The sequence below is a fragment of the Lepisma saccharinum genome, chromosome 1, assembly GCF_977018435.1.
Source record: "Lepisma saccharinum chromosome 1, izLepSacc3.1, whole genome shotgun sequence".
NCBI lineage: Eukaryota > Metazoa > Arthropoda > Insecta > Zygentoma > Lepismatidae > Lepisma > Lepisma saccharinum.
In genome coordinates, this window is record NC_139229.1 from 21,494,544 (window position 1) to 21,519,350 (window position 24,807).

The window sequence follows — 24,807 nt, forward strand, 5'->3', positions numbered from 1 at the left end:
CACAAGATGACTAGAAGCACAACAGGTTGGTTCTGAAGCTAGCTGCTTTCACCCAGCGAATCGGCAGTCCCCTCCCCTTACCCTCCGTTCCCTCCTACACAGAGCTCACGCTGTAGCTGCCTTTAAACGCGAGGCTTTTCGTCAAAAGCCTCACAGTTCGGACCGAACGCACTCTCCTCTTTCTGGCCTGATAGCTGGAAGGATCGGCGGAACCAAACGTTCGGATTACATAGTTTAATTCGTTTTAAGGAACTTTGATTGTTACAGGGTACAAGAACATTTTAATTTCAACATTTTTTTGGGTAGGCTAAGCCTCATAGGAGCTTCGCCACTGGTAATCAGTGGTTAGTTGTTCAAATCCGGCTCGGGCGTGTTCACCCCCTCACCCGTTCGGTTTATGTACAATAAATAGGTGAAGGACTAAGGAGCATTAATTATTTCCCCTTCTCACATTTAAACTCCTCTCGTAGCCAAGCTGTTAGCCCGGCGAACGACCTAAACGTAACACCCAATCGCCGCCTCTGATTGTATCATTCTTGCCAAACATAAGTCTTCTGTGTGTGCGTGCTGGGGGGGGGGGTGAGATCCCATTTATTGCCTTTATTATTTTTCTTTATTTTTGCAAGTAAATGATTAAAGTTGCGTGTTATCAGGTTTTTCGTCTCGCCTAATTTACATATAAAAGTGTGTCACCCAAGGTTGGCAAAATTTGTGTTTTTTTAAAAGAAACAAAAGAAACAGTTTTTTTTAAAAAAACATGTTTTAAATGCTTTAAACAGTGTTTTAAACAAGAACCTAAAAAAACATGTTTTAAACAAATAAAAAGTTTAAAACATAATGCCAAGAAGACATATTTTCTAAGAATAATGATTAATAAGGAATCTATTAATCATACAAGGATGGACTGTGTTCCTATTGTAAAGTAAACGCTTGACTAACTTCTTAAAATTCACATTTATGTTAGTCTTAAATCTCGCATTTAGGATATTCGAGAAGCTTCAACTAATCAACAGTTGCCAGGCCCCAGTGAGTCAACGTGGTAACTACTTTTTCTTTTTTTAATAAGACATTTTATCGTTAATGCAACTAAAAACAACAATGTGCACATTTTGCAGTGTGTTAAGTGATGAACAAAACGGTTTTCATCCATGTAGTATTCAATTTTTTAAAATATAAACACCTGTAAAAAAAACCTAGCCAGGTGTTTTAAACGTGACCCACGGATATTCATCACGATATGTTTCTTTGTTCATTCAATATATATTTTCAGCCGTGATCAGATTTCTATACACAGTAAACAGAATGACACGCATTGAATGAAAAGGCATACTTACAAAACAATCACAAACTATCAAACATCAAGTTTGTTTTAAATGTTTTAAACATTTGTGAAAAAAAGCAAAACCATGTGTTTTAACCATTTAAAACAAGTTGTTTAAAACACTTTTGTTTTAATCATACCAACCTTGGTGTCCATGGGTGTCCGGAAGGGGGGCAAGGGAGGCCGTGGCTTCCCCTGGAAAATGAAAGTCAACCAAAAATTATATAAGGTGGGTGTGCGCAATTTCGCCATGTTTTCAATTCTGCCAGATACCTGTATTTCCCAACACGTCGGCCTAAGTCGGCAGATGGTGCTAGTGTATAGGTAGGTAGCGCACGCTGATCGTGTTTTGTCTCATTTTGATGGGGAGGAGCTAGACGGAAAAGACAGGCAGCCATTGTGTGTGCGAGACGTAGCGTTGTTATAAGATCGAGAGCAACAAAGTACGGTCCTTTTGTCCAGGAAGGAGGGTTCGAAGCTATGTAGCAAGTATTGCATTGTGAAGACGAACGCTTTCTGCCTACAATGATATGTGTAGTGTTGTGTCGTATACATTGAGAGTCATATTTTCACCCCATTTGTGTAGTCATTGGAAGTGCTTTCAATTTCGCCATGTATCGCATGCCTACCTTCCTATTTACAAAACTGGACTTGTATCCAAGATGGCGGCTTTCAAGATGGCCGTCAAGGGCACCCCCCCCCCTTATGACTTCCCCCTAGGCCTAATGTGGTCACACATGGTTGTTATTCATCAATTTCCACTAAAACGATTTTTACAAGGGGTTGTAAGGGACTTTTGGCCCACCCTGTATATTATGTATGTCATTACTATCTATACTTTTTTCATTATATTCATGGGGTGAAAATATGTTTGTTTTGTAGCGCGGTTTGTCCTGTCCCCTCTGTTTACAGTGGGTGGCAAAATTGTGTACAGGGTGTATGCAATTTCGCCAGTTGCAAGGTTTTTTTCTTTTGTCTTTTGAAGTACCTGATTAATAGCGCATGAACGTGATTTTTTTCCACACATACCGTAACATATATACTATCAATTTCCAGTACAGACGTTATCATCATACTTATCAGGAATTTGTAACGGTCGTTCAAAGCTTAACGTGGCGAAATTGCGCACACCTACCTTATTTCATACATATGATTTTTAATTCATCCACAATAATATGTGTTAATTATTGCATGAGTATGATAAATTCAAATTTAAGCAATGTTTTTTGAAGGAACAACACTATTATTGGGGAAAATGTGCCTTGTTTGTCCCCCCTGGAAAAAAATACCTTCCTTTACCCTCCCTGGAAAAATCCTGTGGACGTCCATGCTGGTGTCACCTAATTCGCCCATGAATCTGTGTGTCTGGAGAGGCACATATTGCTATCGCAGACAAGTCAAAATGCGAAATAAAGGAAACGACCTTCATGTTATTGAAACCACCATTCGCTGCGCGACTCTTGAGTGAATTGTAAATGGAAAGGAGCCGTCCGCCATTTTCCTTTATTAGGCGAACTGTCTCCGAGGCATTTGCAAGCTATAATTATGTCATTCCGGTGCCTGAATTAGGATCAAGAACAAGCAGCCCCGACGCTGATGCTTGTGTTCTCGTGATCCATTGTTCGCGGTTTTCCACGCGTTCCGTTGGTTCTTTGTTTCTGGATTTTGCATTTACGGATTTACAGCTCTGATTTCTTTCTTCCTCCCAGCCTTACGATGGAGAAGGGACCAATCTTCACCTCTAAGCTTCCCGAAGGGGAACCACTCCCCCAAGTTTCACTGGTGGACTACGTGCTAGACAAGATGAAGGAACATCTGGAGAGGACAAAAGACAAAGCCTGGGTGGTAAGTTTCGGAATACTTTACAGAATTTCCCCTTGGACACAGGTAAAGTTATCCTGGTACCGCTCCCGCCATTCGGAAGTCCGTTGTCTGCTGGAAGACTTTGGCAGCAAGGACGTATTTGGGGGGTCCAGGGGGTTCGAACCCCCCCAAGGATTTATCATGTTCTAAAATTAAATAATGAAAATATATTATTTTAGCCTTTGTGTTATAATTTCCTCTGAACTTATTGGAAGACAAGGATTATATTGGGATCATACAGCTTTAAAGGACAGGAAGGACGTATTTAGGGGGTCCGGACACCTCCCCCACCCGAAAGTCTTATTACCCAGTCAACACACTAACGTTGCCACAACGTTGTATTTACGATGAATGTTGTATGTAGGGGAACAACGTTGTGATAATGTTGCATCAACGTTGCAAAAAACATTCCACTGAATACGCTTTAGTTTGGATGATCACCACCATGAGCGCCACAAGCGTCAGATCGGAGTGTTTTGTTTAATCTGAATTTGTGCGTGCACTGACCACCAAACCTTATATTTCCTACAGCGTACACTAGATGGCAGTGCGACACAAATGCCAAACAAACATAACTTTTAGTAACACAAATAAGGAATCTTTCGATTGTAATTAGTGAAAAAAATGTGTTTTATTATCCTTCGAAAGATGTGTGAATATTGAAGTTGTAAGGAAGATCAGAAAATGAAATGTGTTGAATACAAGTGAAACTCCCATGATAAATATTTTTATTCCAGACTATATAATCAGGAGCTAAGTACTGCAAAAAGAAACTGATTACCAGGTGAAGTTAGAGATTGGTTAATTCATCACAATCTCCAGACTAACAAGTGCCTATTTTGGTGGAGCAGGAAAAGTTTTTATAATTTGTAAAGAGAAACTGTGACATTACAAACATGAGGTTTTCCTGTTACGCATATATATTATATACAAAAATGGCTTACCATGTGAAATAACTATATTTTAAATATGCATTGTTATATTCATAAATTACACAGGCAGCAAGGTAATGTTGCAAAAAAGTTGTGGCAACGTTAACCCCTGACATACCTAACATTGCTACATAATGTTCAGTATATGTTGTGTCAACGTTGTCAACCAACGTTGCAGCAACGTTGAAAAAAATGACCCTTAAACGTTGACACAACGTTTTCACAACGTTGTATCAACATACATTCAACGTTGTAACAACGTTAGGTATGTTAGGGGCTAACGTTGCCACAACGTTGTGGCAACATTACCTTGTTGACTGGGTAAGTACGAAAATTAAATATAATGAAAATATACTCGTTTAGCATTTGTTGTATAATTTCCTCTGAACTTATTGGAAGACAAGGATTTTATTGGGATCATACGGCTTTGAAGGACAGGAAAGACGTATTTAGGGGGGTCCAGGGGTGAGGACCCTTCCCAAAAGACTTACGAAGTACTAGAAGTAATGAAAATATTAGCATTTGTTGCATAATCGATGGTTATTAATTTGCTTTGAACGGTTTAGAAGGCAAGGATTATATTGGGATCATACGGCTTTGAATGACATTACAAAGACGAATTATGTACGCTACTACTCAATATGCATAAAATATTAATCAGAAACTTACTTTTCTCCAACTGCATGTAACATCAATTTTGTTATTCGACAATATTCAATTATTGATTTATTTGTCATTAATTTCATTGCCAGTGTAAACCGAAAACATTCAGGGGGGCTTGAGAGCCCGATCGGATACCTGCCTCACCACAAGCATGTTAGCCGACATTTTCGAACCCGGGAATCGATCGTGGAGGAAACCCGGTCGTCAGTGGAACACAAACAAATTTTAAAATTATTTAACAATTTAATTTGAAATGTTGAGTTGTTCAAAAACAGAAATTTCACTCCTTGCTTTAACAACTTGAGATATGCAGGCCTCAGTGACGGAGTGGTTAGCACAACGCACTACCCCGGATTCGAATCTCAGCCTGCGCATGACTGATCTTAACGACTAGCCAAATATAGCAGAAAAACGAAGTAAAATCAATCAATCAATTTGAGAAACTTTGATATATCATTAACATATTTTAACCAAGCAGTGTTTTTTTTTCCTGATAGTACGCAAAACCTACTACAGTTAACTTTCTCATGAATAGGATAACAATTAATAACAGTTTGTGTTAATGAATGAAATATAAATAATCAAGTACAAGCGTGCAATTATCAAGATTAATTTACCTTTGAATGTTATCATTTTTATCGTCAAAATTATCAACACCTTTCTACAAAATAAAACAAAAACAAGGAAACGCTACTTGCAAGTATGATATAAAAAAAAACACCAGTTCAATCCATTTGTACTAGAAGTCACAGAAAAATGAACTTACTTGAAAAGAGATGGTTGGTTGATTTGGTGTTTTAAGTCCACTTTATGCACAGTAAGGCTAATCGGGACTGGACCTACAATTTAAAGTTGGATCCGAACCACTATGTGCCTCCACCGGGTATCGAATCCGGGACCCCTTGATTACAAGGCGATGACGCTACCACTGCTCCATCGGGGAGACTTTTCACCCCACCGCTCTGTGCTGTTTGTTTTGTTCATTAATGTTGGCACGATTTATTCTCGCCATAACGGCGTATTCTAATCAACAATCGGAAAATTCTGTGCCGTGAATTGCACCTTCTGTTCTTTCTCGGAAAATTCTATGATAATCGTGAGTGCCCCTTAGACCTAAACATCCTAATATTGCACAAAGTATACCACCGTAAACAAGGTTCATATCTCCCTCCCGCCCGCTTGAATTCCGAATGTTTACAAGAACCCGCCACAATCATGGCTGCTTGATCACACAATGCAACAGTTTGTGACGTAGGTGAAACACACCTATAAGGTTGTACTTTTGTGGTCATGTGGCCAAGGTTTGATCTTAGTCGCTCCATTTTTCTTTCTTTTGTTACATATTAAACATGGCTGCTCCAACGGCAGTGTGCACCAAGGAAGAACAACGATCACTGATCCGATTTCTCTGGTCTGAAGATGTGTCGTATTACCTCAGCATGCCAAGCAGATTGCGATTCACAAGCCTCTCTTGATACAAAGCTGTGTTACGTAGACTATCCAAATTGCATACAATGACGATATTAGATTTTTGATTCAATAAGCAATTTATACATAAAATAGGGATGGCCTCTTTTTTTTTTTTTTTTTCGAAAAATTGAAAATCTAAAAATATTTTTTCCGAAAATGAAAAGTGAATGTACGAATTTTTTTTTGAAAAGCGGAAAACCATTTGTCTTTTTTCGTAAAACTAAAAACCAAAAACCATTTTTTTAAAAAAGCTATTTTTTTCGAAAAACTTTTTTCTTTCGAAAAACGAGAAGTCGAAAAATTTCATATTCGAAAATCGATAAACAATTTTTTTCGAAAAGGCCATTCATAGTTTAAATCTCTATATTCAAGATAACAATTACCGGCTCCCGTGGAGGAGTGGTTAGGAAATCAAGCTACGACGCCAGGGGTCCCGGGTTCGAATTCCGGCCTGGGCATGGATGTTTTTGAGTGCTTATTCATCAAATTCATCATATCATCACTCATCTCCATCTTCGCAAATAAGCCAAAAGTGACACAAGACCCGAAGTAAAATAAAGCAAATCAATTAAGACACAATTATCACCTAGTAACTTTCTGTTGTATTTTTGTTTAACTTGACACGTTTGTAAACAATGATTTCAAATGTACACAGCGCTTAATTTTTTAATAGTTTTCACTGATATTTAGCTCTGATGGATTAAAATAGTTATAATTTCGAACCAAGAAGAAGACATATTTGCAATATCAACAATAAAATAATTTGCCCCCCTGCCCCCTTATGGTTACGCCACTGAACCACCTTCCCCCGTAGTTGCTTCGAACTTTCATCGGCTTGAAAATACTTCATTTTCTTTAAGAGTATAGTATAGTTTAATAACATCAAAATACACAAAATTTCCAAGTGAAAGCATAATAATAAAGGGGCATGGAATGTCTGGGAGGGGCGAGGGCACGTCCCCCTTCGAAAACGAATTTCAACCTAAAGATATATATTTTATACGTATAATTTGATTTCAGTCATAGTAATTTACATGAATTATTATGCGATAGTTTCAAATTCAACTGGTGTCTTTTTAGGGGCAACACTATTATTGGGGTAATATGCCCCATGGAACAAAAACCTTGCTTGTCCCTTCGTGGAAATAAATCTGCGAACGTCCGTGATTAGGGAGGAAACTGCCCCCCCTTGCCCCTCGTGCGCACGCCTATGGTAGCGAAACCCAGTGACCATTATTTAGTAATTGCTAAATTAAGAGAAAGACTCTCAGTGATAAATCATAAGCAACAAAATCTAAAAGTTATAAAATTTAATACAGGAAAATTTGCTGATGAAAGAATTAAGAAAGATTACCAAATTAAACTGTCAAATAGATTTGATGTTTTGCAGGATTTAATTGATGATGAAAATATAAATGAAACAGACGTAAATAAGGATTGGGAGCACATACGTAATGCAATAGAATGAGAAGCTAAAGAAAGTATAGGATACCATAAACCAAGAAAAAGTAAGCCATGGTTTGATAATGAATGTCATAATCTAATAGAAATAAGAAATCAGGCTAGACTTAGGTGGTTAAGTAACTCTGATGATACAAATCTAAGCAATTATAATATAATAAAGCGAGAAGTTAACCGTACGTTTCGAAGTAAAAAAGAGATTACTTGAAAAGCAAAATTAACGAAATTGAAACAAACAGCAAAAACAAAAATATCAGAGATTTATATAAAGGTGTAAATGAATTTAGAAAGGGGTGGCAACCTTAAGTAAACTTGATAAAAGATAAAGACGGTGATTTTCCAGCTGACCCAAGTAATATTCTAAATAGATGGAAGAACTACTTTAATGACCTTTTAAATGTTCATGTAGGATGTAAATCAGAAGTAAATAAAGTACACACAGCAGAACCTTCAGTTCCAGAACTTAAGTTGACTGAAGTTAAAGATGCTATTAAAAGGCTAAAGAATAACAAAGCACCTGGCATTGATTTAATACAAGCGGAGTTAATTAAATATGGTGGAAATTCTTTAATATGTCAAATTCATAAATTAATTTGTTTAATATGGAATAAAGAAGAAATTCATCAACAGTGGAAAGAATCCATAATTGTTCCTGTGTTTAATAAAGGTGATAAAATGAACTGCAATAATTACTGTGGAATTTCTCTACTCTCAACAACATATAAAATATTATCTAACATTCTTTTAACAAGACTAACCCCATATGCTAATGAAATAATAGGCGATTATCAATGTGGATTTAAACGTAACAGATCAACTACAGATCAAATTTTTCACATCAGACAGACACTTTAGAAAAAGTGGGAATATAATCAAAATGTCCATCAGCTATTCACTGATTTCAAAAAAGCATATGATTCGGTCAAAAGAGATAAATTATATAATATATTAGTCGAGTTTGGAATACCTAAGAAGCTTGTTAGTATGATAAAAGTATGCACCAGTGAAACAAAGTAAAATTCATGTGGGTATTTTGTGTATTGTGTATTAATGTGTCTGACAAATTTACAATTCATGATGGGTTAAAACAAGGAGATGCATTAATCTCCATTGCTCTTTAATTGTGCCTTAGAATATGCTGTTAGGAAGGTAAAATAAACTAACGAAGGATTAAAATTAAATGGTATAACTCAGTCGTTAGCATATGCAGATGATGTAGACTTATTAGGGGATGATATAAATACAATTAAGACTAACTAACTAACTAACTCCCTAGCCTTCTTAAACCCGAAGGTTCATGGCTGCAGCAACACAGGCCTTCCATCTTTCCCTATCTTGAGCAAGTTCTATATACTCTTTTCCATCCCTACCGATTTCCCTTAGGTCCATCTCAACGTTGTCCCTCCATCTTCGTCTTGGCCTTCCTACAGGTCTCTTACCATCAGGTTTCCCAACAAGAATCCTGTAAACTCCTCTTTCCTCTCCCATTCGTGCCACATGGCCTGCCCACCTAAGTCTTCTTGATTTTATTATTCTAATAATATCTGGACATGAATACAAATTATGTAGTTCTAAATTATGTAACCTTCTCCACTCACCTGTCTCCTCATCCCTTTTAGGTCCAAAGATTTTCCTAAGGATGTTATTTTCAAATACTCTCAATTTATGTTCCTCTTTCAATGTAAGGGATCAAGTTTCACATCCATATAATACTACAGGCAAAATTACTGTTTTGTATATTTTAACTTTTAGTTTCTTAGATATTAAACGAGAAGACAAAAGTTTATGAAGAGAGAAGTAACATGCATTTCCTGAATTAAGCCTACTTTTTATTTCCTCTTTAATATAATTTTCATTTGTTAATATTACTCCTAAGTATTTGAATTTGGAAACTGGTTCAAACGAGTTGTTATCAATAATTAGATTTTGATTATTACCTAACACTTGGTTTCGGCCTGTAAGCATATATTTAGTTTTCTCTTTGTTAACTTCCAAACCTATCTTTTTAGCAGTTTTGAAAAATATTTTAGCATTATTCTTAATTGTATTCACATCATCCCCCAGTAAGTTTACATCATCTGCATATGCTAACAACTGAGTCACACCATTTAATTTTAGTCCTTCTTTAGTTTCTTTTACCTTCCTAACAGCATATTCTAAGGCAAAATTAGAGAGCAATGGAGATAATGCATCTCCTTGTTTTAACCCATCATGAATTGTAAATTTGTCAGACATATTAATACCCACACGAATTTTACTTTCTGTGTCACTGGTGCATATTTTTATCATACTAACAAGCTTCTTAGGTATTCCAAACTCAATTAATATATTATATAATTTATCTCTTTTGACCGAATCATATGCTTTTTTGAAATCAATGAATAGCTGATGGACATTTTGATTATATTCACACTTTTTTTCAAGTGTCTGTCTGATGTGAAAAATTTGATCTGTAGTTGATCTGTTACGTTTAAATCCACATTGATAATCACCTATAATTTCATTAGCATATGGGGTTAGTCTTGTTAAAAGAATGTTAGATAATATTTTATATGTTGTTGAGAGTAGAGAAATTCCACGGTAATTATTGCAGTTCATTTTATCACCTTTTTTAAACACAGGGACAATTATGGATTCTTTCCACTGTTGAGGGATTTCTTCTTTATTCCATATTAAACAAATTAATTTATGAATTTGACATATTAATGAATTTCCACAATATTTAATTAACTCAGCTGGTATTAAATCAATGCCAGGTGCTTTGTTATTCTTTAGCATTTTAATAGCATCTTTAACTTCAGTCAAGTTAGGTTCTGGAACTAAAGGTTCTGCTGTGTGTATTTCATTTACTTCTGATTTATCTCCTACATGAACATTTAAAAGGTCATTAAAGTAGTTCTTCCATCTATTTAGAATATCGCTTGGGTCAGCTAGAAAATCACCGTCTTTATCTTTTATCAACTTTACTTTAGGTTGCCACCCCTTTCTAAACTCATTTACACCTTTATATAAATCTCTGATATTTTTATTTTTGCTGTTTGTTTCAATTTCGTTAATTTTACTTTTCAAGTAAATTAAGAATAATGCTAAAATATTTTTCAAAACTGCTCAAGGGATAGGTTTGGAAGTTAACAAAGAGAAAACTAAATATATGCTTACAGGCCGAAACCGAGTGTTAGGTAATTATCAAAATCTAATTATTGATAACAACTCGTTTGAACCAGTTTCCAAATTCAAATACTTAGGAGTAATATTAACAAATGAAAATTATATTAAAGAGGAAATAAAAAGTAGGCTTCATAAACTTTTGTCTTCTCGTTTAATATCTAAGAAACTAAATGTTAAAATATACAAAACGGTAATTTTGCCTGTAATATTATATGGGTGTGAAACTTGGTCCCGTACATTGATAGAGAAACATAAGTTGAGAGTATTTGAAATTAAGATCCTTAGGAAAATCTTTGGACCTAAAAGGGATGAGGAGACAGGTGAGTGGAGAAGGTTACATAATTTAGAAGTACATAATTTGTATTCATGTCCAGATATTATTAGAATAATTAAATCAAGAAGACTTAGGTGGACAGGCCATGTGGCACGAATGGGAGAGGAAAGAGGAGTTTACAGGATTCTTGTTTGGAAACCTGATGGTAAGAGACCTGTAGGAAGGCCAAGACGAAGGTGGAGGGACAAGGTTGAAATGGATCTTAAGGAAATCGGTAGGGATGGAAAAGAGTATATAGATCTTGCTCAAGATAGGGACAGATGGAAGGCCTGTGTTGCTGCAGCCATGAACCTTCGGGTTTGAGAAGGCTAGAGAGTTAGTTAGCCTTATGATTCTCTTAAAGAATGTACTTATATGTATTATCATTTGTTCTTAATTTTCAGACAGACACTGTCCATGGGACACGAGTGTTGTTCTCAGAGGTGGAGCCACTCTCGAGGAAGGTGGCGAGCGCCCTCACAAGGAGAGGCTTCCGCAAGGGGGAGCTTCTGTATTTCGTCACCAATGAGATGGCGCTGCTCGACCTCTTCATCCTCGGTGCCTGGAGGTGCAATGGGACGGTCAAGGCAGGTTGTCCTAGCAATGGTGAAGGTAATTTAATTTCCATATAAATTGATCTCAATTGAAAGAAAATGGAAAGAGGTTTGGAAAATATTAGAGTGTGTATGCAATAAGCACAAAGTGAAACAGGTGGAAGTGGGTTGTTTTAAAAAAATGTTCTCGTTTGTACATTTTACTTTAATTATATAATTTTTCTGTTTCATAACTATAGTTCATTTTAAAATTAGCAGTGTATTATTTTTAAAATCCTATTTTGTATTCTAAATATTATATGATTCACATAGTGGTGTTAAGAAACTGCAGTAAATGCTTGACTATGAAAAAAAAAATTGTAATAATTCAAGCTGTAATTCCTATCTTTGTTAATGATAACATCACACAAGAAAATGCTAAAGGTGAAAGTCGAGGTGATTCTGATAATTTACATTCAAGACTGGGGGAAACTGTAACAGGTAAAAGATGAACAGAAGTAATCTCTACAAATGGCTGTTTGAGTCCTTTGGTTCTATGAGAGGAACCATCATCATACATTTCTTCCTTCATTTCAGATGAGCAATGTGACCTGATGAAGGAGTCTGATGCTAAGTTTGTTCTGTGTGATGAAGAGACAGTACAACATGTAAAGAATGTAGTGAAGAGACTGCCATGGGAAGTTAAACTTTTCTCCATTGGGACAGTCCAAGGTGCAACATCTCTAGAGGAACTCTTGAAGGATGATGGGAAAGGTGTGTGTGTGTGCTTGTTGGCAATATTGTATGGATAAAATGATAAGTACTGTATTAAAATTCATTCTTAATGTTCAGTTAATATATATATAGGTGTATAATTTCTTTGCCATTTTCATTGTTTTGATTGTGCGCTATATGAATGTATTCTTGATATTTTCATATTAGCCATTTATCCAATTATTCCGTGAATAAAAGATCAAGATTTCGGTACAAAAAAATTAGTCATATTTCGGGATTAAAAGTGGCATATAAAATTACATTTCAGTCTTAACATGATGAATACAATCCTAAATTTGATCTATCTGTACCTAGTACACAATTAAACATTTCCTTTCTAGTAACACAGGTGCAAGACCCACCCTTCTCCATTCAATTACTTTCGATTTGCCAGCTCCAGGATAGTTACAGTCCATCCCTTCAGAGTATTAAGTTTATACCTGTGTAAAGAAAGTAATGTATTTTTGGATCTCAAATTTCTACCATCTCGACCTCCTTTTCTGATGCCCATGATTTGAAGCTCTTACAAGTATTTTTGAATAATTCTGAATTATTCCACATAATAATAATAATTAATAATCTCAATTTAAATTCAAGATATATTCAGTTGCTTCTCAATTGCATTAGTATATCTCAAACTTTAATCTCTTGCTTTCAGCTTTTCCTGAGAATTTGCAGGTAAACCCAATGGAGGATGTAGTTTTGATTCCAACCACAAGTGGCAGCACTGGTTTACCAAAAGGAGCTCTTCACACACACCATAGTTTTCTGAACACAGTTAACATTTTCCGGTAAGGACTTTTTCATTCTCCGTAATTCATATTGTGGTTGTGGAAATATATTTGTCTCTGATATGTTTCTCAAATTTACATGAATAGTATACGTATTTTCTTTTATGATACATTGTGAGGATTTTTTACTCCATTGCTTACTATTCACTTGACAATACTGATAATTTTTCCTTTCCAATATTTCTGCAAATATTCTGTAATTGAGTGCATGATTCTATAATTTTTGTTATTATTTTACATGTATCTATTAACTTTGGTCATCTATGTGAATCCTTAAAATATACCCACACTTTTCTTTTAGGTATTTCATAGGGGATTGCAGTGTAATGTTCACTTTCACCAACTTCCATATTGCTGGATTGGTCATAAGTTTAAAACAACTAGTTGCGGGGCATGAGGCTTACTCCATTCCTGTATATTCTGGAGAGAAAGCACTGGAAGCTATTACCAAATACAGGGTACAAAACTATTATTTTTGTTATATTTATCTGGTGTGTCATTTTAGGATCATAATTTATTGTTTATGTCCATTTTATTTTCACAATCAATTCTAAGAGAGCTTTTGGCAAAACATGACAAGTGACACCTATCGCTTGCAAACAAACCTACAGAAATAAATGTAAACTTTTACACTGACGTGATGTAAGATGCCATTTTGTCATTTTCTGTCACACCAGTACTCAGCATTTCTAAAAAAAAAGGTAACTTTAAATGGTGGAAAATATGCAAAATATATGGCTGATTACCAAAAAGTAAGACATAACCTGTCCTTTAAAAAATCTTGGACATGCCACTGCTATCAAATTGTTTTGTTGGTCGTGCATGCAGCTTTCCTGTGTTTGGGGTTAATCACAACAATGAGGCTGAATGATGAACACACAAAATGTGAAAACTGCAATGAAGACCTCTGGGCCTTGACCAAGACTTCTGGCATCACAGCATATTACTATGCATCTTGCTACAAAAGCTGGTTCAAATTTTCAATACATGGATGCCATCCATCTCTTGACTACTGCTGTACACCTAACTCTATAGTTCCTAAAATAAAATGCTTTGTTAGACTGTGCAAGAGAATACATTACCCAAACAACCAAAAGTGATTGACCCAGGTGGTTTTTATATCGGGGCAATGTACTGAAAACTAAGTTGTGATATATATATAATTTATTGTTAAGCCAAATATAAACTTTATTGCAAATTATTTGTGTAAAATTAAAATGTACACAATACTTTCTTGTTCACATGATCTAATTCTTTTAAAGGTACCTTTAAGTGGTAGCACAATAAAATTTGTTTACTTAGTTTCTCACATTTCATGGTATATTGTCTACACATATCATCACATGTATAGATAATGAATCACTTTCACAAGAATGCCTGTAAGAATGTTCTTGTTATGATACAGCTAAACAGGCAAACCATAACCAATTCCCAACACAGAAATATCTTTCATCTTGGGAGCTGACAAAGGGCTGGTGAGTGATTACAAGTTACAAATAGCTTCTACTTTCACTAACAAAATATTATATTTTCAGTATGTGCTGTGACTGAAATATTCGGAAAGAAACACTGTTACATATCATTTGTTTTACACTCTAGAATTTACAGCATACTATTGAATGTTGTCTTAAAATAATAAGATAGGATAAACTGATTTTGACTCACTCTTGCATGGTTGGGCAAGCATTGGCCACAAATGTTGGCCCAACGAAAGACCAACTTGAATTTACCAACCAACCTTTCCCACATAAAAAGTGGAGTTGGCCCAATGATTCTGGTTATTTGGGTATTGCAAAATAATTTTGCCTGATGAGAGCTTAGAAAGTATAGCAGATACATCATAATTTTAAAAATAATTTGCCTACTTAATTTATAATTATAGTATTTTTAAAACTGATGTAGATAATTATCTTTGTCAGCAACATGCCTAATATGTACTGATCATTTATTGAACTTCTTTCTCATACTTCGATTTGCTCCAACAAAAGAAATATTTTTCAACTTCTTTGTATACAGCAGAGGCATGGTTTACATTTAAGCATTATAGCAAAGCTTATTAATAAAAAAAAAATCCTATGTGCAAACCTACAGAGTGAAATTTAACAGCAAGAGTAGCTGAATTGGGGTCTAGTATTCAATAATGGCAACAGAGGCTGTGATTAGGCACGGCTAGATATGATAGCAGTCAGTCATTGCTCTCTGCTTGACAGAACTATTCTAAATTATGTGTCTATAAACCATGTAAGCAACTGGAAGAAGAGTTACGGTCTGAGCTATTAGTGGTGTATTCAATATTTCCATGATGTTTTCATCCACAGGAATGTCATTACAACTGACAATGCCTGTAATTGTGTGATTGAGAACTTATTGATGGTAAAATTCTTTAGTGCAAGATTTGATTGAATGGTTTATGCACCTTTACTTTGGTTCCAGCTTTGATATCCAGTGGATGCGCATAGTGGTTTGGATCTCATTTTAAATTGTAGATCTAGTCCCGATTAGCTTATGTGTACATACAGTGGGCTTAAAAAACTCAAATTTCATGATATTTATGAAACTAACTTCAGCAAAGGGCCCAGTGAATCACCAAACTGATAATTTGTCACTTGTCAGTCTCCTTATGTGACTTGATTGATTGAGTTGGTGTTGTAAGTCCACTTTATGCACAGTAACGCTAATTGGAACTGGACCTACAGTTTGATCCAAACCACAATGTGGCTCCACCGGGAATCGAACCTGGGACCTTATGTAACTTGAAGTCAGTTGATTATGAAACCAGTACATGGCAGTCTATTACTCTATTTTCAGGTAAATATGAATAATGGTCTATACTATTGCACCTCTAATGTAGGCTTTTGTGAAATTCATTATTCTTTTTTAACAAGTTATGGCAGTTGAAGTCACTGAATAGGCACTGGGCAATGATGGAGTTATTACAAGGATTGCTTACAGTTTCAAGAATGTCATGCCATGCCACTGATATGACGTTAATGAAATCTCCATGTTATTTGTGAATAAATATATTAATTTAACTTGCCAAAAAGTTAATGTGAAAATTGTGGGTTAATCATCAATTCAACGTAAGTCCTTGGACCATTCCAATGCTACTTCACGTAGTTAGTTCCTTCAATTATGCAGAAGAGGCCAGGGGTGTCCAAAAGCAACAAGAAGTTGGACAAAATTCATGTTGTTGAAATGGCGGGGAGTTCATAGAAGTCAATGTGATAACTCAGTTGTGGAACATTGTCACACGGGTCCGGATTAACCTATGGGCAACTGGGGCAATTGCTCCGGGGCCCCCACCAAAAGGAAGCTGTGAAGGGCCTCCACCAAAAACATATTTTAACCATCTGACTATGCTTGTGAAAAATTACATAAGAAGTTGTATTTTAAAAATAAAAAAAAATCAATATTGTCTACACTCTTCTGGATCCAATTGTAGCACAGCTCTCAGTCGATCTCTTTGTAGATATCTGAAGCTCAGTATAGTTTATACCATGGATTGATTTGGCTGTGGTGTGGAAATAAGGCACACTTATTCACACAATCAAATCTCAGATACGATTAAAATAATAAATAATCCTACGAAGTACATAACTTTCTTTCGTTAATAACATCGTATTAAAACTGTGAGTTCTAAGCAGTAGCAATGTCAAACATCAGGAAGACATCCCAATGGAACTGTCTATGTATAATATTGTATGTAAGGACCCATTCTGCAGTACATTTCCCAATGTCAAAATTCTATTTAGAATGTATTTGGATTTAATGATAACAAACTGCAGTGGAGAATGATCTTTATCAAAAAAGAAATTAGTAAAAAACAGGCTTCATGCTGGCATGGGACAGGATCGCTTATCCAATCTTTGTTTATTAAGCATTGAACATGAACTTCTATGTAAATTGAACTTCGATGATATAGTAGATGAATTTTCGGTGAAAAAGGCAAGAAAAGTGTGTCTACTATAAGTGTTAAGGCTTTGGGAATTTTCTTGAAAAAGTGTAGTTACTACAATTTCCACAATGAACCTGTCTGTAATTGTCCAGTAGATGGACCGTGCATATGTAGTGACATATTTACTCTTAATTTTAAATAATATATTTTATAATAAATTATGTACGTAAGGACAGTCTACTGCTCAGTTCTCTGTTTCCGTCTGAACAGAATGTCGAATTTCAAAGACCATTAAGAAATTGTACTAGTCATTACTGTAGACATAATTTTGAAACAATTAGGAGGTAGAGCTGTAGTTAACCAATTATATCTTTCTTTTCTTTCACAAGCCTAAGCTGTTTGGAGCATTCCCATATGTGTTGGTTTGGCTATTGAAAACTGAAATTTCTTCTCAATATGACCTGTCGAGCTTGCAGTCAATTTTCACTGGAGGATCAGCAATAGATATAAATCTTGTCCAAGGACTCAAGGCAAAGTTCCCAAACTTGAAAGAAGTTAGTGCAGTAAGTATTTGGTCTTGTCACCGTCAAAGCATGTAAATATATATTTTTCTCTGATTAAGTTGCAAAGCCATGATTTTCCTGCTGTTACTGTTTCAGTGTAAAATGGTCATTCAGTACTGTATCTGAAACTTTAGGTAAAATAAATAAATATTGAAATGTATATAGTATGCTATGAAACTGTGTATCTCGATGAAGATTTTTTTGTCAGTATATTGACCATAAGAACTCTGAAAATGTTTAAAAGTTTTTTTCTTATTTCTGGGATGGTAAAGGAAAAACTGAACAACCACATCCCCATCTGGCCTTTACCTTCCCTATAGCATGATCATTTGCAAGGAAAGGCTGCAAAGTGCCTATCTAGCATCATGCCAGCCTTTGAGCATATTCTTCAGGGAGATGAAAGATTCATTGAGCAGTGATAGTTTCAAAACTGCACAAAAGAGCAGATATCTGATCTAAAATATTTCCAAATGGAAGCTCTAATATCTGAAGTGTAGGCAAACTGTCACATGAAACAGAAATATTTTTGATGTTGCTAGAATGATACCTTATAATATAAACTGTCGTTTCTGATTCCATGTTACAAATATTTGATAACAGTGGCACCAAATTATATGGGCCTGTGGGGCCTGAGCCTATTAAATAATTTCTTACTCTTATTATATATTTGTTATGGATTGTAGTGAAATCAGTAAGTAATAGATTCTTTTAAAAAAATACTGAGAATGCATTGTTGGTGTGCACTTTATTTCATTTTGGAGAAGCCAGACTGTCAGCCCAATTGATCTGGATCGTGGTGAGATGGAAAAAGTGAACAAGTGTCAGTTTTCTTGGGTGGGGAAGGAGTGTGGTTTACAAAACACAACTCGCAAAGAATGAATCAGTTGAGGAAAGTTTGGGCGTGTGTAGACATTGGTGTAATGTGGTTTCAGTTTTCTTAGTATTATTTACCATTCATAAATTTGTAATCAAGCAACCATGGGTTCGAAAATTAGCTATTACTCATTAAGTTTTTCTTCAAATAATTCGGGGGATTGTGATTTTATAATATCAAGTGAACAAGACAGAAAGTTTTCAAAGTTCATGGCAGAAAAAACACCTTTTTTTATGATGAAAATATGAAAGTGGTGTTATGTAGAGCATCTAAAGAAGGTAACGATAAAAATCTATAAATTTCTTCCATCAAAAGGGACCCTTTTATAATTTCTTCTGGCTTTTCCTACTGGAAATATGCTTTAAGAAAATTCATTCAATGCCGTGAAACTTCTCATTGTCACGAAGAATACTCTCGCCCATGGGCGTCTGCAGGATTTTTTCCAAGGAGGGGCAAACAAGGTTTCTTTTTTCAGGGGGCAAACAGCATTTTTTCCTCCATAATAGTGTTGCGTCCTCCAAAAACATTGATTCAATATGAATATTTTATGTTTGTACAATAATTAACACATATTATTGTGGCTGAAATGAAATTATGGGTGTGAAATACTTAATTTTTGCTTGACTTTCATTTTCCAGGGAGGGTGGCATGCCTCCCCCCCCCTTCCTTTCCGGATGTCCATGATCTTCCCTACTGTTAGGAAGGAACAATTTATGAAATTATTTTTGTGAACTTATTACTCAATTGCTTGAGCACATCCAATGTCTTTTTAAAAAATTGACACCCCTGATCACTAATCTGATATATTTTCTATAGTGCAATCTTTTATTTTCTTGCTGTCACACATATTGGTTTCTTTCCTTTATCTATTATTTCTGTTGATGGCAAGTAAGTTATTAGATCCTGACACATCAGATTACATAAAAAATAACACCCCATCCCCCTGTTTATTGTTTGGAACTTTTTGCTGTTTGGAAGTTATTCATTTTGTTGAGAGTATAACAAACAGTGCTCTACATTGAATTTCTAAGTGAAAATACAAGGGACATTTCAAAAGTTTTGCACACAGTAAGATTAAATAGAAATAACATATTTTACAAAGTCACTTTACAAGCCTTTATTGATCCTTGTCACAGCTTCTTAATGTTTGGGCAAGCTTTATATTACAGCCAGGACAGGACACCTTTATTGTTGAGCTGTCTGATTACCTGGGTCACCTCACCAGAAGCATATTCAATTGTACACCTGGCCACAGATATAACAGTAGGAGAAAGTTTTTCCCAACGGAAAATAAGTTGGCAATGCTGCACACACCAAGGCATTCTTGATAAGAGGCTTGAGGAGCCTCCAGCAAATTTCCATAAACACACAACTTCAGTACCGAAGGTCATGCTACACGTAGATTGGCAACTTTCGGGGGCATGCTGTCTGTCAACACACTTCTCCCCAGATGAGTGCTTGAAAATTAATGTTGTATTCACATTCTTTTCTAATGTAGTTTTGATATTGTATTAATCTTCAATTATTTTTATTTGTTATTATTTTGCTTTGCTTACATGACACTTTTATAATTAATTGCATCTATGAGGATGGGTGATAATTAGATTAAATTAAATTAAATTAAATTAAAATATTTGAAAACATTTAAAATATTTCATGGTTATTTATAAAATATAGAGGCCCATATTGTGAAATATTTATGTAGGCCTATGTGCGAGAATAAAATATACGCGTATAATAAACTTCTTACCTTCACTATTTCATTTGAACAGGAACTCCATTCTTCTCTTGGCAACCTCTGTGGTAAAATGGTTATTAGCACAGCGCACTACGATGCCAGGGGACCCGGGTTCAAATCCAGGCATAGACATGGAATTTCTTTGTGAATGTCCCTTCATGAATTTCATCGTATCGTCCCTCATCGTCACGATTAGCTACAGTGGCAGAAAAGCAACGCAAAATAACAAATCAAACCTATTCTTCTCTTCTTTGTGATGCCAGAGGCTGCATATCTTCAAGATTTGAAGTTTATCCTCATGCAAAAGCCGAGTAAATTGTTTTCTCAATAGTTCGTTAATTATGTCACTCATTTTCGCTCACTATACGACCCAGCCCAGATCATTCAAAACATATATACGTAATTCACTCACTCAATACACTTGAAAATTCATGCAGTAAGAAACCTAATTTTCTTAAACTTCCTTCAACACAAGTTCCACTCGCAAAATGCCCTTTGTCATCTCCGGCCAGTCAGTCTACCCCAGCCAGTCATATACAAAGCAGCAGAGGGGTTGAAAACATCGTAAAGTGTGGTTGGGTGGAAACATCGTCCTGTGACTTCTGCATGTGTTCGATGGGACAGTGTTGTTTTGGCCTAGAGAACAAATTCCCTATCACATGCCACTCTTTTCCAGTTCAAAATTTCCCTTACCTGGAAATAATCCCATGCTGGTTAGCGAATTGGCATCGCTGTAAGGTTTTATTGCCATTGTAAAGTGAAGATTTCTCTGTTCACACTTGGGTTTGGAAGCTACTACAAATATGTCACCGACCGCCTCCAGGTGCTGGTCGAGGAAGAATTTAACAGCTGAAGCCTGGTGGTAACAAAGGAAAACAAACCTTGGACGAAAAATCCCCACACAGCCTTTTCTTCTTCCGTTCCGCTCGGCCCATAAGGAAGCATGGTCCACTCTCCTCCTCGCGAGAGTATGGTGCACAGGAGTCGCAGGTTTTATACTATCATTTTTTCCTGCGGTTGTTGTTTGAGGGTGAAGCATCAGTCACATTTGCTAGTCGATTATTTCCTGTATTTAATCTGGGCTTCGGCGATAGCCTAAGTAGCCTAGAATATACGCGCCTGGTTCATACCCTAGAAACAATCACAGAATGTACTTTAAGTGTGACGTGTAAAACTCTGCATACGGTGATCAGTTGGACATAGGCAATTATGAAATGCAAGTTGCATTTTCTCTACTGAGATTCATAATGTATAATTTTTATCCTAATTTATAATCTTGAAACAGCGCATAATGTTTGCTAATTTACATGCATTCACAAAGATTAATCTATACTGGGCCTACATTTTCCAAATATCAAATTTGGGTGATAGAATTTGTGCCTCAACATGAAAGGCAGTACTCATTCTTTACCAGGGCCTCCCCGATTGCACAGTGATAGCGTCGTCCCCATGTAATCAAGAGGTCCTGGGTTCGATACTTGGTGGAGGCACATAGTGATTCAGATCCCACTTTAAAATGTAGGTCCAGTCCCGATTAGCCTTACTTTGCATAAAGTGGACTTAAAATACCAACTCAATCAATGAGTCATTCTTTACCAAGCGAAAGCTGTAAATATTCTTAACTTAAAATGAAGGGGTAGTATTCATTATAAGAGGGAGTGGTAGGAAGTGTAGCAGGTAATAAAATATGTAAGAAAGATTTGTGTCTATGTGAAAATTGTTGACCTCCATGGAGGAGTGGCTAGCATATAGCGCTACGACGACAGGGATCCCAAGTTCGAATACCGGTCTGGGCATTGATGTTCTTTGTGAGTGCCCTACTATCATATTATTGCTCACCTTCATCATCCTGATTACTCAAAAGTGGCAGAAAAGCGACAAAAAAAAAAAATAAAAAAATTTAAAAAAAGTGAAAATTAAAAGCTCCTTTGAACATGCCTCTTATCCATGCCAGATCCTGCAACAATGCAACTTACAATCAATAACTTACTGCCACAAATTCGGCAGAAGTAATTTTTTGAAGTCCACTTTATGCACAGAAATGCTAATCGGGGCTGGACCTACAGTTTAAAGTGGGGTCCAAACAACTATGTGCCTCCACCGATCCGAGAACTCCTTGATTGCAACGCAACGATGTTTTCACTACGCCATCGTGGAGGCTCTCCTTAATCAGTTACATCTCCATAGATTAACATAAATTGATTTTAAACATATTTCGCACACTTAATATAATTCATTATCACCACAGGCTGGAAATTAGTTTCAGAGAAAATCCAAAATACGAGGAAAATCTATGGTTCTTCTCCTGTTACTACTGATAGAAAATAAGAAGCATTTCACATCACTGTTCTACGATCCACTGTACTATCATCACACACTTCAAGCAAAGCTTTGTGAATTTTGATTGTGTTCTTTTGTTGTAAAGTTTCAAATTTGATGTAGGACAGCTGATTGCTATGTGAAATCTCACTTGAGTCGTTTTCTTCTTCAATTTTATGGTACAATTGTTGAGCACAGAGCCAAGCTAACCAGTTATCATACACACAATGTTTTGGACTGAAGTCTGACTCACAACTGATGCAATAATGAAACTGATCATGACACTGTTATGGTTGTGCATGTACAGTGTGCAAAACTTTTGAAATGACCCTTGTATTAGGGAGCAATTGGCACCACCTTGACCCCCTGTGCACATCATTGTCTGTAACATTTACTTGCATAATTATTACTTGCATTATTTACTAATAAATCTGATTTGTGGCCTCCTCTTGTGAGTACTCAAATTCCAGTGGTTGTTCCATAGCTCTATGATGCATTGGAACACTGTCTATTCAACAAGTAATATTTTTAGATGTGATTAAAATATTGAGAACATATGCCATGTTCTGTAACTTTTACATTCTTTGTTTTTAGGGTTATGGATGCACAGAATCACCAGTTGTGGTATCTACCAGGGTATCTGATATTTTGAATATACCTCAGGCACCAGGTAGGAAATAAAAGCAAAATTTATTTTAATTCTATAAGGGTAACAGTAGCGTACACAGAATTTCATCAAGGGAAGGAGGGGTATTTTTTAAACTGTTTATCCAAATTCACATTACCAGTGTTTCTCTATAGTTTAATTACTACTACTATTACTACTAATGCTGCTGCTGTTACTTAATACCACTACCACTACTAACTACCAGTAGCGTAGCATCCTAATATGCCCATACGCCCGGCGTTCCCTGATTTAAAATTTTAAAAATGCGTAAATGCTGTAAATTTAAAGTAAAACGTGACTAATTATATACATGTTTGAGCATAATGGCATTATAAAAGCTATTTTTCGCGATCCGTCTACAACGCTCCACTAACAGCTCTCCTTGTAGCATTTCTCTAATGTCTTTGCTTGCCGGACGCCGGCTAGGTTTGGGGTACAGGACCATGCCTGCTGTAGGCAGAGAGAAGAAGGGAAAGCTTGTGGCTTGGATCTCTACAGCACAGGCGAAATGCTCTCGCCATATGCTGGCGTACGGAGCGGAGCACCTGATTGGTTCTAGGGGCCATGTGACCTTTCCTGCCTTCCGATTCAAGGCGCTGTACTTCCGATGCAGACGACAGAAGTAGAATTTCTACCCTGTTTTTCGTGCTCGTGCCTCTGCTCGTGCTGTGTGATGCTACAATACGCAATATTGACTGACGTATCTTTAATGACCACTGCATTGGGTAATTTATCACAAGAACAGTGAAGTGCATTAAAAATTAAAAGAACAAAACAGTTTTTGTCAAACAAGTTGATAAAGTCCTCGTGGTAGAAGTTCAGCCTGTGGCTGCTCTACCACCTAACCCACAAAACTATTTATTTAAAAAATATATTTTTTCGTTAGTATCTAACTGCCTAATATTGTGCCAGTGGAAATGTTTAACATTCGTTTCAAAACTCTTAACATCGTATGATCTCTTGACAAAATTATTTTAAAATGTTTATCAGCATTCTCAAGATACAATAAACAGTGGTCTGAAACTCTGAATTACTACTAATATGCACTGTTACGTCAGTAGAGTGTAAGATTGTTGGATCATCCACCCACCTTCGTGTCAGTGTTTTGCACAGCGTGCTAAGATGCCAGAGGTTTCCGGTTCGAATCCCGGCCTACGCATGTTCTTTGTGAGTGTCTCTTCATCAATATCATCACTCATATTCATATTTGCGATTAGCCAAAAGTGGTAGAAAGTGAAGTAAAATAAACCAAATCAATCAATAGTTGTATCATCCACAACAATGAAGTCTACTGTTGTTCTAGAGGTGCTTGTGATTCAGGTAGTTTTTTTAAATTACTTCCGTCATGCCGGTTTCCTTGATTATAAAATACTGTTTTGCTACACATGTGTTACGTATGGAGCAAAATACTCCGAATGGTGTACGGTGTTTCTGACTTGAGCAATCTAAAAGTGAATGCACA

General features: G+C 36.1%; 1 protein-coding gene across 1 annotated transcript in view; it reads left to right on the forward strand.

The window, feature by feature from the left end:
- LOC145986819 (uncharacterized) overlaps nt 1–24,807 on the forward strand; it is a 51,673-nt gene that overhangs the window by 15,349 nt on the left and 11,517 nt on the right. Inside the window, exons 2-8 of the mRNA XM_083121305.1 lie at nt 3,031–3,166; nt 11,596–11,803; nt 12,322–12,498; nt 13,157–13,289; nt 13,591–13,747; nt 17,574–17,747; nt 23,273–23,348. Of these exons, the coding sequence (XP_082977431.1) occupies nt 3,038–3,166; nt 11,596–11,803; nt 12,322–12,498; nt 13,157–13,289; nt 13,591–13,747; nt 17,574–17,747; nt 23,273–23,348 (1,054 nt within the window). The 5' untranslated portion in view covers nt 3,031–3,037. The remainder of the gene's footprint in view (nt 1–3,030; nt 3,167–11,595; nt 11,804–12,321; nt 12,499–13,156; nt 13,290–13,590; nt 13,748–17,573; nt 17,748–23,272; nt 23,349–24,807) is intronic.